At 36.2% G+C, this 15,155-nt stretch overlaps 2 protein-coding genes across 6 annotated transcripts in view; one reads left to right on the top strand and one right to left on the bottom strand.

Moving 5' to 3' along the window:
- Positions 1-15,155, top strand: part of LOC145944936 (uncharacterized) — a 99,104-nt gene that overhangs the window by 64,781 nt on the left and 19,168 nt on the right. For all 5 annotated transcript variants that reach the window (XM_083053638.1, XM_083053642.1, XM_083053641.1 and 2 more), the window contains one exon: positions 215-339. In XM_083053638.1, the coding sequence (XP_082909764.1) occupies positions 215-339 (125 nt within the window). The remainder of the gene's footprint in view (positions 1-214; positions 340-15,155) is intronic.
- On the bottom strand, positions 3,706-6,028 carry LOC145945424 (uncharacterized). The gene is made up of 4 exons (XM_083054416.1): positions 5,601-6,028; positions 4,990-5,149; positions 4,774-4,917; positions 3,706-4,320 (listed from the first exon to the last, which is right to left on the bottom strand). The coding sequence occupies exons 1-4, from the start codon at positions 5,782-5,784 to the stop codon at positions 4,068-4,070; spliced, it is 741 nt and encodes a 246-aa protein (XP_082910542.1). The 5' UTR covers positions 5,785-6,028; the 3' UTR covers positions 3,706-4,067.

Here is a 15,155-nt window from a genome sequence, read left to right as displayed (position 1 = left end):
AAGTCACACTTCAGCACCTTAATAAGGCTGCTCTATAAATTGTCATCGACTCGAGGAGCCGGGTTGCAATAACGAAAGAGAAAGGGCTGTTATATATCGCTTTTTCTCGTAGATTATGAAAAATGTATCCGTGGGAGAATATTTAAAAATACTACGAAATGTCTCTATCTCCTTTAGCACGACTATCTGAAACCACTGTTATTTATTGTTCCAGGATATCCGCGCCGTTCCAAGTCGCCGCCGCGATTCTGATCCTCGCCGCAACAGTGTCAGCTCTGATCGGCCATTGTTATTCCGATCACAGGACCCTCGTGGCCTGCGGACTCTTTCTCCTAAGCGGTAAATAAACTACGATATTTTCTCAACTAATCTATTTATATTATTCTTTAAACTTCTTTATCGGCCTCTTTCCTGTCATAATTTTGCATAGGCAAACATTTCAGCATCTGTACGTGTATTATGAGACTAATTTTAATAAGATCTCTAAATCGAGATACAGGTAACGATCAAAGTTTACCGACGTTCTACGGAACAGATAAAGTAACTCCTCTAAAATTAACTCTTTTGACGCGAGAGGCAACTTTGGAATCTTTCTACGAAACCTTGAAAACTGGATTGAAATTAATTGAAATATTATAATTATACGAAAATATAAGTTATTTTGAATCACGTTACGCATAAACTTTCCAAGGTTTTCGCCATTTTTTACTGTATTCGAAAATGTGGGAGAGATATCGTAAATTAAATATTTATCAATTTAAAAAAATTTTTTAAAACCAGAATTTATTTATTTACGATGAGAGTTCTATTCTGACAAACAGTTCGACAATTCTTGGATCAAACATCTCAGACTCTTAGAGCTTCGCTGCACGCAAGCCTGAAAGAAAAGCTCATCCTCTTTCTTCGCGATTCTTCGCGCTCTATCGCGTCACATAAACGGTCAAGTAAAGAAAACGGTGAACTTTCGATTCGCGTGTGCATTATCCGTGTGACAGGCAAGCATTTTTAAAGCTCTTGTGATCTGATAGATAAACACGCCATTTATATCACGCGAGTCGCGCGATTCTTCACGAGAAGATTGTTGGCTTCTCACTTGCGAAAGTGTACTTGATACATAGCTGAGGATCAATCAGACCAACGTGATCGGTGAAACCGAACCACCTATCTTCGACGAACAAACGCGCCAAAGAAAAACAATCCTTTACTATCGTTTTCTCTTTTTTTCTTTCTTTCTTTACTCTCGTTACTTTTAACTCTTTCGCTCGTATCGAGCATACAATTGGAGATAATTATTTAAACAGATGTTAATTGTATCTGGCAATTTAAAGTGAATTAAATTAGAATCTCAGTCATAAAAAATTATATCAAATACACATATAAAATATTATATTAAAAATATTAAAATATTATATTAAAAAATATTACATACATAAAATATTATATCGCGCGTATATTATATATAATATTTATCGCACTTTTTTCAATGCAGTCTGTTTTCACACATTTTTACGTTCAACGATATTAAATAATTTTAGTAGATCATGTTTAATCAAAGTTATTATACAGGACGTATAAACGTATTTGGAAGCTTCGCGTATTGCCTCTAGCTTCCTGACACCTTGACTCTCGAAGGCGGTGTCTCAATTCGCGCCACGAACGCGCAAAGGGGGTAAAAATGATCTATGTGCCTTCTCGCGGGATCTCTGCGGATTACGAAATCGGGGTGTGCAGCGATCTAAACGTGTCGACGACGAAAACGCGACGCCTTCCCATTTCCAACCCTTTCGATTCCCTCTCCTCATCCCCTTCCCTCCAATCTTTCTGCCTTTTTCTCGCGGATAATCCGGCGAGGCAGGTAAGTCGATATGCGCGCATGATTCAAACGAAATCGAAATTCGGGTAAGAGAGGCGTAGAGGAATCGAAGGGGATGAGAAAAGGCCGGTAATATCGCCCGAGAGTCGAATTGATTTCTTCAACGGGGAGGGGAATGGGAAGAGGATTCAACATTTTAATAAAAACCACCCGCGGTTTTGTCGTCGACATGGATGAAGGGTGGCGTCGCATATATGAGAAAATAGTGGCGTCATGTGGACGACGCTTTTCTTTCTCGGGGAAGCCGAGCGGAAAACACCCTTTCAAGATGTAGCAAATATTTCTACTTTTTCAAGATATCAAAAATATATTCTTAATTATGTCCTATATATGTGTATATAATATCTTGATATGATATATAATATTTTATGTATTTTTTTTATTCACACACACACACACACACACATTTGTCCGAAAAAAGAGAGGGAAAGGTAGTTTTTTGGGACACAACGTTGATGAAATTTATTCCATATTTTTTACTTGTCCCTTTACGAGAAATTATTCACGCCGACAATTTATTGGACGCCCTGTATAAAGGATAAGCTGTGATGTAACATTATTTCATTGTGCTTCCCGTCGATAGGAATTAAAATAACTAAATAAAAAAAAAAAAAATCCATCAAAAGACTCCAATTAAAATTCTGTTGGCATCACCCGTTTCAATTCAAGTTAATGAAACTCCAATTAGAAATCCTGTGCAAACTACAGTGCAAAATCGTGCAAAAATATTAGGAGCTCTCATATTTTCCGCCTCGCCCGTGACGAATGGAAGAAAATTGCTCGTACATTTTTTATTAGCAATTGCCATTTTCCTCGGGAGGAGGATTCTATATAATACAAGGCACTTAAGGGAGATTTCAAACGAGCCAGGTTCAAGTCGCGGCAATATTCCTAAAGGCTTTTTAATAAAGCGTCGAGAAATATAAAAAGCGTGTCCTTTAATGAAAGAAGCTTCTCGCTCGCGCGATAATATTTCGCGCAAGAAATATAAGTAGACAAGACTGTTACACGAATGAAACTGAAGATTGATCTTGGAAAAAAACTCGGCTCTCTCCGGTTAATTTGACAGGAGTGAAACATTTTCCGCATACATATATGCGTGAAATCACGGTAGAATTTCATACTTGATTCCATTACTTTCCGTCCGCGCAAAGCTTGACTTATTATTGTTGACCAGTTTATCAGAATACATAATTTATCTCCGTGATATTTTATTCGTCCAAGTAACGTAAGAGAGAAACGCGCGTATAGATCTAGAAATCAACGCATATATATACACGTCGTGTGTATAAAAATTTCATACAATTTTTCCAAAAGCATATAAAGTAAGAGTATCTCTTTCCGACGTGCCGTTTGAATTGTCAAACTGACGAGACGTTGGATGAAAAGCGGACGTGCAAACAACAATAAAGTGTATGCGAGGAACACTTTTTTAACAACGCGCCGACTGTTGTGTTGATTTGCATTAGCCGCCCCCTCCCTTCCTGCCTCCCCATCTCCTCGTCAATATTAATTCAGAAACACCCTTCGTTGAACAAGCGCTCCCGCGGTGAAACTTTCGCGCGCGCACTTTTGCATAATTGAACATTCTTTTCGCGTGAGAGAAAGAGAGAAAGAGCATGGGGGCCGAGGGGGTAGTAGCACAATTCCCAAGCTGCAAAAGGGTATAGTAAAAAGAGGAGAAAAAAAATTCGCGGAATGGAGATAGCTTCGCTCATTCGACCGCCCGTGTCTACGGCCTCGCGATAAAATTCTCGATGGATTTTCAAGTAACCCCCTCTTGCCCCCCTTTCCCCCCGAACGGCCGCCGTATCAAGGACGAAGCAATTTCGGAGCGGACTTGGAAATCGTACTCGGGGGGGCACGATTCTTTCTAGTGTCAATGCAATTTAGGCGGTTCGTGACCCCCCTGCGCTTTTTTACAAGTGAACAATTTGCGAGAGAGGCGAAACATTTTTTCACAAAATACCAAAAAGAGAGGACATTAAATATTTCAAAACCATTGAAAATCGAGATTCTTATTAATTCTTATTAAATATAAAATTAATTATACATTAAAAATTATACGCTAAAAATGTGGCATAAAATTTATTTTAATGTTTCAATACTTTAGATTAAATTTTCGAATAATCCTTCGGAGAAGATCACAACTGGTTACCTGTTCTCCAATCATTGAGGCATCAAAATAATTGCATTAATAATTATCTTCGGCAGCTGTCACAGCCTCGTCTTCGTCGGCAAAATATTTTCCATCGTTCGCGAAATAGGATTGCGAGACGGGCTGCTGCCCGGCTCTGTCATCAGGCCAGGTTAAAAGTTCGTCGACGTAGATCGATCTCGGCGAAGTGGCGTTGTGTCGTTGGCCCCATTTTGGATTTTGGTCGAACGTGGCGCAAAAAACGCGACGGCCCTTGCGATCCGTCTCCTCGGTTACATCGAGAATATCCCTGAATGAGCGATGATAATTAATTAATGTCTGATAGAGGGAATCAATCGACGTCGAAATAACAAACAATTTCGACGTTGGCTCACTCTTCACTCGCGAGCTAATTGATGGATAACAATTAAGCGAATGTAATACCTCTCTCGCGTTAATAATGGAGCGCGAAAATACAACGCGCAAGCTCGTCGACATTATCGTCTCAAGTTCAACTATAATAATTGACCAGAAAACATTCTATCGCCTCGTTATTCTCGTTTTAAATTTTATCGTAAGACCCCCAGTTTTTCCAGCACAATTCAGAAACACATATCATTTACAGGGTGCAACTGAAGAAACATATATGATAACATATATTTCGCTTAGGAAAAATCGTCTCCAAATTGACCAGAGAAACTGATGATGTGTTCCATATATGTTTTTCTTTCCAGTTACACCCTGTATATCTCGTTGCACTTACTCTCTCGCGCATTCCTGAGGATCGTAGTAAGTACGGAAGCATTGCTTGCATTTTTTAAAGTATATCTTTCCCACAGTGGACGCGTACAGGCCGCGCACTCGCGTCAGACAATCGTAAAATTCCAAATCGCACTCGCATAACGAGCTGCGAAAAGTCAAAAGTCAGTTCGCGCGCTCAGTGTGACGTCATAAATTGTATATATGCATCGCGCGGTACCTTCTGCAAATGTATTTGTTGTGCAGTCCGTATTTCGTAGCTTTAGGTTTTATGTAATCCTCGCAGCGATCGTGCGTTCTGCAACACGCGTCCAACTCGCTATACACACCCAATTCGGAATCATTGCGAGCGAGGTTTCCCCGGCCGCACCAGAGCGTACCTATATAAGCATATATCGTGAATACAAACAGATCCGTTCGATATCTCCATGTGACGCTAAATAATAAATTTAGACGTTACAGGTATTAAAGTATATATACATAATTTATTCATTTCTTTCTAATAAAATAAAATATGTAAATCAACATATAATATACCTATACAAATTATTATATCGCTAATATAATAATTATTTGTTGGATATAGAAAAAAATTAGCATACAATATTTTTGTGACGATAAATAATAAATTGCAAGTATAAAATTTGTTTTTCTAATAAAATAAAATATGTAAATCGATATATACATACAAATTATTATTCCACTGTGTGTGATACATTATTTGTTGAATTTAATAAGATAAAAATTATTTAAATAAAAAAATGGAAATCTAATTATGTGTTTTGTAAAGCAACTGAAACGTTTATTGTAGAATGAAATAAAAAAATTTACCTGGGAGAATTCCATGTCGAAGGTTCTTAAGTTGCGACAGCCCACGAAAAACTTTGAAATAATCTTTCACATTGTAACCTTCCACTGTTACACCGTTATTATCAACAAACAGCACGAGTGCGCAAAATGCGATCAAATTAATCGCACGGATTTGCCTCATTTTAAGGTAAGTAATATGACGCATCAATAAGCGACGCAAGAAAAAAAACACAGTTTGGTGCGAAAAAAAATATTTTCAAAACAAGACTTTTTAACGAGTTATGAGGTCGATTCGCGTCGAATTTATGCGTGTTAATATCGTGGGATATAAAATGCAACTGTCTGCGATAGCCCGTCCAAATAAGAATTATGAGACCGGCCTTTATGTGTATTAACACATGTGCATTAACACATGTGTATTAACACATGTGGTTCATTTATCGCGCCTTTCCTCGCCGCCAACTTCCTTGCGATATCAAAGAATTGATAAAAAATTATCCCAAATTAACCAGGCACACTGAACTCTTAATATGGATAAAGCTTACTTTTAGACGAATTATATATCGCTACAAACTTTAAGATAAAATTCGATTTATATTTTTATGTGTCACATGTTATATATATATATATATATATATATATATATATCTATATTCTAATATATAGGGCAACCAAAATATGTTAGAGCATATTTTTTTTAAATTTGATTAATAAAGAAATAGATTACATATAAATTTATTTCGGAAAAAACTATGCATTTTAAACCCTATATGTAACAGCATATTTTTGCATATTTTAGTCGTAAGTATTTATTTTTGCATATTTTAGCTATAAGTGCATATATTTTTGCTTATTTTACTTTTTATATTTTTTTTATTTTACTTACTGTGCAGATTGAAGTTGTAACATATGCTATGGAAGCAATTAATAATGTAAACGGCGAGACAGCGAATTTTATTAAGAAAAAATGTGCAAACGTTATTGCGAAGAATAGTGGATTTACTGTTTTAAAGGAACTTTCAGCACGATTGATTGGAAAATCTGATAATACGGATACTACAAAAACGGACAAGTACAGCGTTCAAGAAACCTTGGCATTTAAATATGCACCTATAACTTCTGTTGATGTCGAACGAAGTTTTTCAATGTATAAAAATGTTCTGCGAGCAAATAGGCAAAGCTTTTTGTTTGAAAACTTAAGTGAAATGTTTATTATTTACTGTAATCAAAATATAAATTAAAAGAGTTAAACTTTTGACTTTAATATGACTATGCGTTTTTATATGCGTTAATTTAAATGTATGTGCTTTGTGTTTTTTATAAATTCAATGGAATTAATTAATAAATCTAAAAATAAGAATATATACAATGTAAACAATTTTTCATTAAGTTTATTTTAATTTTAATTTAAATTGTAATTTTTTAAGAGCATATTTCTCTGTTTTTAGAGTATTTTTTTTAATTTTATGGAGCATATTTTGAGCGCTTAAAACAAGATTTTCACAGCTTATTTTTGGTTGCCCTACTAACATATATCTTATATAAATATAATATATATCTTATATAAATATATAATATTATATACATATATAATATACATATGTATTTTACTTATTTAAATGTTTTATATCATATGATACATAAAATTATAAATAGATTTCTGTCTCTAATTGTATTGTAAATAAATAGTTTAAAGTGGATTTAAGATATTATTATGATTTTTCGATCTTTAATTCATAAATCATACATAATACACATTGGACTTATAATTTTTTAATACAGAGTTTAACAGGAAATTAAAATGCCTGTACATTATATAACTACACCAGATTAAACATGAGAAAATAAGTTTTCTATCAAATTATTTATAATGCTGCTTTCTCGAAAAATTATTTCTAAAAAACTATGACTAAAAAAAATTTAATATCACTAATCAATTAAAGTAGGAAAAATCAATTTAATTAGCAGATTAGTTTTACGATAAATTTTTACAAGATTGCTAAGAAACAAGCCTGCACGCTGCCATTTTTTTTAAACAAAAAAAAATACTGAAACGTGCAGGTCAAAAAAAAATATTTTTGAAAGGCTTAATTTTTTTTAGATAAGTTGTTTTTAGAAAAAGGGAGAAGAAAAGAGTAATTATCGTTAAACATAAATCCAAGGTCGGATTCAAAGCTGCTGTTAGCCATACTGGTATTACTCTACTTTATGCCACGATCTCGATTAATCTCTTAAAACACACGACATCGCAAATATTAAACATTTGCGATAAGAAGATACCTGATTCAAAGTATGCGTATCACAATTTAAAATTAGAATCGATCGGAATAAATATATATATAGTCTGTTATTACTGAATGTTAATATACAAAATCAGCTTTTTTTATATAATTAATTATTCTTATATAAATATAAATATTCAGAATTTTTTTTGCTTTCCCGCAAATTGATTTCAAATCCAATTTTTTGTTTATATACTATATTAACAATTTTTTAATTTATTATTTAAAAAATATTTCAAATATATAATTCAATCCAGTCAATTTATTTACAATACAATTTTTATATTACAATAAAAATGAAATATCAAATATATAAAATATTCGATATATATTTAAATTGAATATTAATTTGCTTGAAATAACTGTCGTCAAATTTTTACTGAAAATCTATCCAAATTTGTTTAAAGGAATTTGTTTAAAGGATTAACACAGCGTAAAATTAATATTGTTAGTGTAAAGTCGAAGTCAAAAAATAGGGGAAATTTTTCTTTCCTCCCGAAGAGAGGAAAAAAAACCGACAGAACTGGAAATGGAATAGGGTGGCTGGTGTCTTCCTGGATTTCTGGCGAAGCTTTTTAGAGCTTTCTCTACATTATTTCAACTGGCCGACCAACCCTTTCCCCCTGCCAATCTCTCTCGAGGCCGCTTTCGCTCGACTGCGCATTCCTTTTAACGATTTCGTCCCCCTCGACCGCGACATCCGCTTTCGTTTCACGTTCCTCTCTCGTTCTTCTTCAAGGTTTCCACCTGCCTTACGTTTACTCTGACGCTCCTTCGCACTTTTCGAGACCTTCTCTCAGAATCGCGAACGGGAAGAGTTCAAAGGGATATAAGAGTGGAATAAGGATATGAGAAAAAAAGAGTTAATTGTAAATTCAATCACAAACTTCTTTCCAGATAGTTGCGCGACACCTTTTGACGAACCAAACGCGCGCGGCTTTTAATTCAATACATGTACTTTCTTTTTTTAATTAGTGATTTCCATAAAACTCGCGGTTCATAAATTTTTAATTTTTCTTACCAGCTTCTTGCATCGGATTCTTTCAAGTCTCCTCTCGTAGTCTCGATAATTTTTACACTTTTATAATTATTAATAAAAATGAGACTTAATAAAAAAAAAATTCAAATATGTTGCAAATATATCGTCGAGCATTTAAAAAAAGACTCTTAGGGCCAATTTCACCAACGTCGGTTAACTTTAATCTTCGGTTAAACTATATCTTTGTCTCTTTTTAAGAATGTATCTGAAAAGAGACAAAGATATAGTTTAACCGAAGATTAAAGTTAACCGACGTTGGTGAAATTGGCCCTTAATGTGTTGTTTTCAAGGGAACAAAATCGGCGGAAAAATTGGCGTCGCCAATTCGGCTGGCGAAAAAACCGCGCATAGAGAGGACGATTGCGAAGGAGATTGCGTAAGATATAACCAAGGGGAGAAAAAGGAAGCTCATTTCTTCTCCCCGGAGGGTAGTTTGCGTTAAACTCGGCGCTCACCGGGAAAAGGAGAGGGGGTGGGGGGGACAAAAGGTTTGACGTACATACATATGTGTATGTATGTGCGTGCGTTGCCTGGTCCAGGTTAATGCACCAAGAAGCGCATTACCGGGAGTGCTTACCGCGGAGAAAAGAGCGCTAATGCAAGGCCAGCAGTCACCGATGCACGCAACCTCGTCCAAAGAGAGGAAGGAGAGGGCGAGGGGGAAGGGAACAAAAATGTCGGCGACTAAAAAGCGGAGAACCATTCCTCTCTCTCTCTCTTTTGGTTGCTGAAAAATGTACCACTGTGCGGTTTCTCTCAAAAATTTTAATTAAATAAATTACGTTCGATATAATGAAACTTAACTAAATGAATTAAACCTTAAATTAATAAATTAAAACTTAAATAAATTAAGTAAATTAAATTTAATTTGGAAAATTTTCCAAATCAAGATATATTAAAAAAAGTCCAATTAATATATTTTATATAGTATTTTTTAGTGTGTATGTATATACTTTTATCGTGACAATAAAATATTTTGGATTTTCTTTTTCAAATATTAAAATTATAAAATTATTTCTAAAGCCCGGGTGGACCGTAATAGAGTTCTGATTTTATGGAGAATATAGTCGTAGAATGTAGTGTACTATTTCATGCAGTATAATACGCGAGCGTAAAAAATTTCTCGCTTTCCTCTTCCGTCATCCCAAGTTCGACAAAAGTAAGGAAATAATTAACTACTCGCTTTGCCGACTTGGCGTAAAGCCTCGGCGTTATTTCTGCCAATGGCGTCACACACTCCGTCAAAGCTTTCGCGCGTATTCAAATTGACAAGGCTTCGCCTCTCTCGTAAAGTCTCGGGCCTAGCGGAGCGAAGCTGAGAATCCGCTCCGGCGAACAAACGAGGGAAATTATCTGCAACGACTGAAGTAATAACATTTAACTGTGCACGGCACGGAAGAAGGAGGAAAGAGGGAGAGAGGGCAATCCCTCACCGAGGGAACGGTGGAGGAATGGCAACGCGGAATTATAAATTGTTGGGGCATAGTTGCGATTGTTTCGAGCCGAGGGTGAGAAGCCGCCGCGTCTTTCCATCCCTCTCGCCCCTTCTTCTTCCCTTTCCCAATGTTACGAACGCAAGGACGATTATTCTCGTCCTGTTTGCTCTCGCCCCCTCCTCGCCCTCTCCTAAAACGGAAACGTTACAGAACGACTTGCGGAACAACTTTGCGTTGTTCGCAACTGCGGAAAAAAATCATATTTCGACTGCGAGTCGTCGAATTGTAACATTCTGGAAATTTCAGAGAAGAGACGCGAATGCGGAGAAGATAGGAGTTATATAGAGAGATTAAGATTGAGTGTACAAAGATAAAAGGAACGAGAGGGAAAAAGACGTTTCCATATACCTCGCTTTTACATAAAAATTGCAGCTCTAATTCTCTTATTGTTAGAGGGGTATATAGAATATTCATTTTTCTTTAAAATAAAGTTTCACGTTTGTCACGAAAAATTGTAGATAAATTAATATTGAAATTCGGATCTAAAAAGGGCTAATAAGAGACAGACATAGATTTTAATATTTGTGTCTGGCTCTTATTAGCCCTTTTCATACCTGAATTTGTATTTACATATCAGAGATCTGTCTTAATTTATTATTTTAATATCACATTTTCTAGGTGCATAATTTGCAAATAAATATATAATGCTCTCGATATGCGAATCCACGTCTTTCGCTCCCTCGGTTATCACCGCGAACCCTGGACCTTTGAAAAGTGATAAACCCTTTCATCGTCCCCCTCCTCGGCCATCGCGCTTTTACGAGCAACCATCCGCGAGAGAATCCCGCTTTAAGCATCGGGAAGCTTTCCCGACCCTTTAAACGTTTCTTTTTTATTGCGCATGCTCTTTTTGTCGGTCGGGCGAGAGATCGGCAGCCGCACCGATGGTAAAAGAGCTCGTAAGTTCTGTGCACCCCTAAGACCCGTAATTACGTAGCCGGGAGACAGGAGAGGCGGGAAACGGAAAGAAGGAAAGAAAGATCGACGCGAAAGATACCGATGGCAAGAGGCTCTCTGTGTGAGATGCACGCGCTCTCTCTCTCTCTTCCTCGGACTCTGATTTATATTGTACCGGACGTTGGTACCTCGACCTCAACCGGATTCTCTCGAAGGCTTACGCCGCGTCGATTCCCGAAATTCCGACACGGAATTTCCTCGGAATCCTTAGCCTTAGCCAGATTGATTCACCGCTTTTATTTCGAACGGAAAGTCGTGTCTGAGATCGTGTCGGGAGATATTAGTACTATGAATTAGTCTATCTATTGGGGATTCTTGAAAAATTAATTTTGTTCGCAGCATTGAAAGTTCCTTTTTATAATTAACATTAGATATTTTAATAGTTGCATTATGTATTACGAATATTAAAAAAGGTGAATAATTAAGGAAAATATCCCAATATTTTAATTTACATTTACTCTTAAAATTGAAAATGTGTCGAAAATTATGAAATATCCTGTGCACATGAGAGAGAGTGAGAGAAAGAGAAAATAAAAGACTTTTTATTTAAAATAGAAAATCGTGAGATCGTGTCAAGAGATATTAGTACTTGAATTAGTCTATTTATTTTAGAGGTTCTTGAAAAATTAATTTTTTTTTACAGTATCAAAAGTCCCTCTTTATAATTAACATTTTATATCCATATTATGAATTACAAATTAAAAAGATGGCATGTAATTTAAAAAAAGTTGCATAATTATGAAAAATACCACGATATTTTAATTATAATTTATCTTTATTCTTAAAATTGAAATATATCAAAAATTATGAAACTTCTCATGCACATGAGAAAGAGAGAATAAAAGTAGATGACGAGAACATAAAAGAGATCATTACTGTGACTTTGTGAGAAATCAAGTCCCAACTGTATCACTGACTTGTCTCCGGCAAGTCGCCGCTCTCAGATTATTCCGTAATTATCGTTATTATTCTTGTCATGCTGCAATTTGCAAGAAAGACTCCGTAAGTGGTATTCAAAGTTCCAAAGCAGACAAGCAACGCGTGACTTCATTACAAGTCTTTGCGGGAATCCGTGTGTTCGATAATAATGATCATAATAATAATAATAATTCTAGTCGCCAATGTCGCGTTTACAAATTTCGTCCAACAATATAAGACATTCTTTTGAGAGCGCACCAAAAAATGTCTGAAATTTTTTTTCTGAAAAAAGTCACACTGTAAAAAGTTGCGGAAGCTTTCAGCGGGAGATAATACAATTTTTTTATTCGCATCCTCTCTTAGCTTAGCGCGGTTAAATGCGCAAAGAGGGTTGCGAAATGTTCTCCGAGTTCCCTTAATGCGTATAATCTATGTTTTTAATAAATGTCAATCCGCACTTCTCTCTCTCTCTTTCTCGGCAGAAATCGCGACACAAAAACAGGCTAAATACATACAGATTAAAAAAAAATGTTCCATATATCTCATAAACGCTTTGAGGTGGCGCGTTCATTAAAATGCCGTAACGTAGAACGGAGATTAAGCTTTATTATAAGAGCCGCGAGGGAAAACCGTCGCGCCGCGTAACTAAATTTCCCGGCTGCATTGTGTGTCGTGGAAAAGCCGGTCCACAATCTTTTAGACATGAAGACGCGAGAAGTTCGAGATTAAAAATTCAAACTATCGGGGTAATTAACGATTTCATCCCTCTAAACTGTTTCTTAATTCCGAAAGAAATGTTTCATTAATCATAAACATGGCGTCTCGTCGCTATCTCGCTGGAAAACCTCTTTTCATAATCTTGTAGAAAAATAAGGTTTTTAAATAGACTCTAACAAATGCTATTTTCTTAACAGCAATTCGATATAATTTTCGATTTAAAAAAAATTGGCTATTAAAATCAGAGATTTTTGTTAGAATTTATTAAATTTTTTTTCATATACAAATTAAATATATCTTGTAGAAATATTACGTATCTTCAATTCTGGTGATATCCTCAATTTTTTTATTTCGAAATCTGAAGATTAAGCGTTTATCGAACTGATTAATTTAAAAATAAAATTGAAAGAAAAAAAGGACGGAGATAGCTCGCCATTAATAATATTTCTCCGTTATTCACTGATCTCTGCACTTCCGTGTCTCTGTTATTTATATTTTCCAGTCTGTAGGGGCACACGACCAACCCCCGCCGCAATATCTAGAATCAATGCGGCACGGAATAACGGAACAATATTTTACCTGTCGGGACGGATCGGTCTCTCTCTCTCTCTCTCTCTCTTTCTCCTTCTCTCTCGAGGATGGTGCGGGCTAGTTCCGGAAGTGCTACGCGGTTGCGAACTTCGACTCAATACGTCAGCGAACTTAAAATGGAAAGTTGACAACCCGCGGGCACGTCAGACATTTCGCCTCTGTTGCGTTCAATTTGAATAAACCCAAAGCTCCTCTCCCTTCTCCGCTCTACCTTCCCTTCTCAGAAGCCCGGCGGGCAAACCGCGTCCTTTTCGAACTTATTCAAATTGCACCCTCCCTCTCCCCCCAAGGCCTCCACGACGGTTCCCTTAATAGAGAGAAGCGGCTCCTACTCAAGGAATGCAAACCGACATTATATCAAGCGCCGAATTATTTTAAGCCAACCGTATTGGCGATCCGGCTACGCCCGGAGAGATGTTAATAATTTACAATGCAAGTTGTAAGCTTATAATAACTCGCGCGAAGTTGGCCGCTCCGCTTCGTAATGACTATAATTAAATTAAGGGCCCGCGCGGTGTGAGACATAGCCGCTTTCTGTTTGCCTCAATAATAACGTAACTTCTCGAGCAGCCGCGACGAAACAAAATACGACACCTCGACGAAACGTCGCCTCTACCTGAATAAAGATTAGACTGATCATCGCGCTGCAAATATATTCGATAATTAGTACGCGGTTCGTTATTATACACTTTTTCAATTTTAATCACGATTGCTCCATCTAAATGAAAGATTAGATTATAAATCTTATTCTCTCCAACTCTTCCCTCCTTTCATAAAATGGAAAATAAAAATGTTAAATATTTCAAATGAATTCTAAAATTTTGCGATAAATATAATTAAAATTTCAAAGCTACGCAAACCATCTTATCCTCGGATAAGGATAAAATTATCTGAATAAATGTTCTGTGCGCGTTTGCGTTATATTTTCAGCAAGAGTGATTTAAATGAACGTTGAAAATTATCTCGACAATTTTTTTACTTGGGATTTCGTTGCGAGATATATAATATTCCTATTTATTGAGAAATGCGACTTATATATGTACATCTTTCTTTCTTCTGCTTGCAAGAAATTTATCCTTTGCGCAAAAAAGCGCGTATATAAATCACGAATTCGAAATCACGAGGTTGATATTAACGAGAATGTACAGGCGAAAAGGAAACACGAGGCAGGAGGTGTAAATGAGATGTCGCGGAGCGAATTAATGAGGCTCATACGGGAATCCCGCCGATCGCCCGCGGCCTCTTCGGAGGCAATTGGGAATCGCACGTATGCGATTGATGAGAACACACGATACGAGTTGCGATAAACACGTGCAACGCATTGTGAACCGCGATTTTGCAGGAAGGACACCCATGAACAAGTTACGCGTTCCTTGTAATAACATTTATTGCTAACAAATTCGGTCTGATGAGGCAGAAATTTGCATTATCATGCCGAATTACGTCCTCAATTTGATAAACTTATCCAACAGGCGAGGAAAAAGTTCTTCTTTAAACGTATTTATACGTTATTGTGCGAATTAATTTATTTATTAATTATAATGTATATTATTAAATGTATTAATTTATTAACAAT

Source organism: Prenolepis imparis, unplaced genomic scaffold, assembly GCF_030444845.1.
Source record: "Prenolepis imparis isolate NDT839.2.m4 unplaced genomic scaffold, iyPreImpa1.0 SCAF_14, whole genome shotgun sequence".
In the NCBI taxonomy this organism is placed as follows: domain Eukaryota; kingdom Metazoa; phylum Arthropoda; class Insecta; order Hymenoptera; family Formicidae; genus Prenolepis; species Prenolepis imparis.
This window is presented reverse-complemented; position numbering and strand designations above follow the sequence as displayed.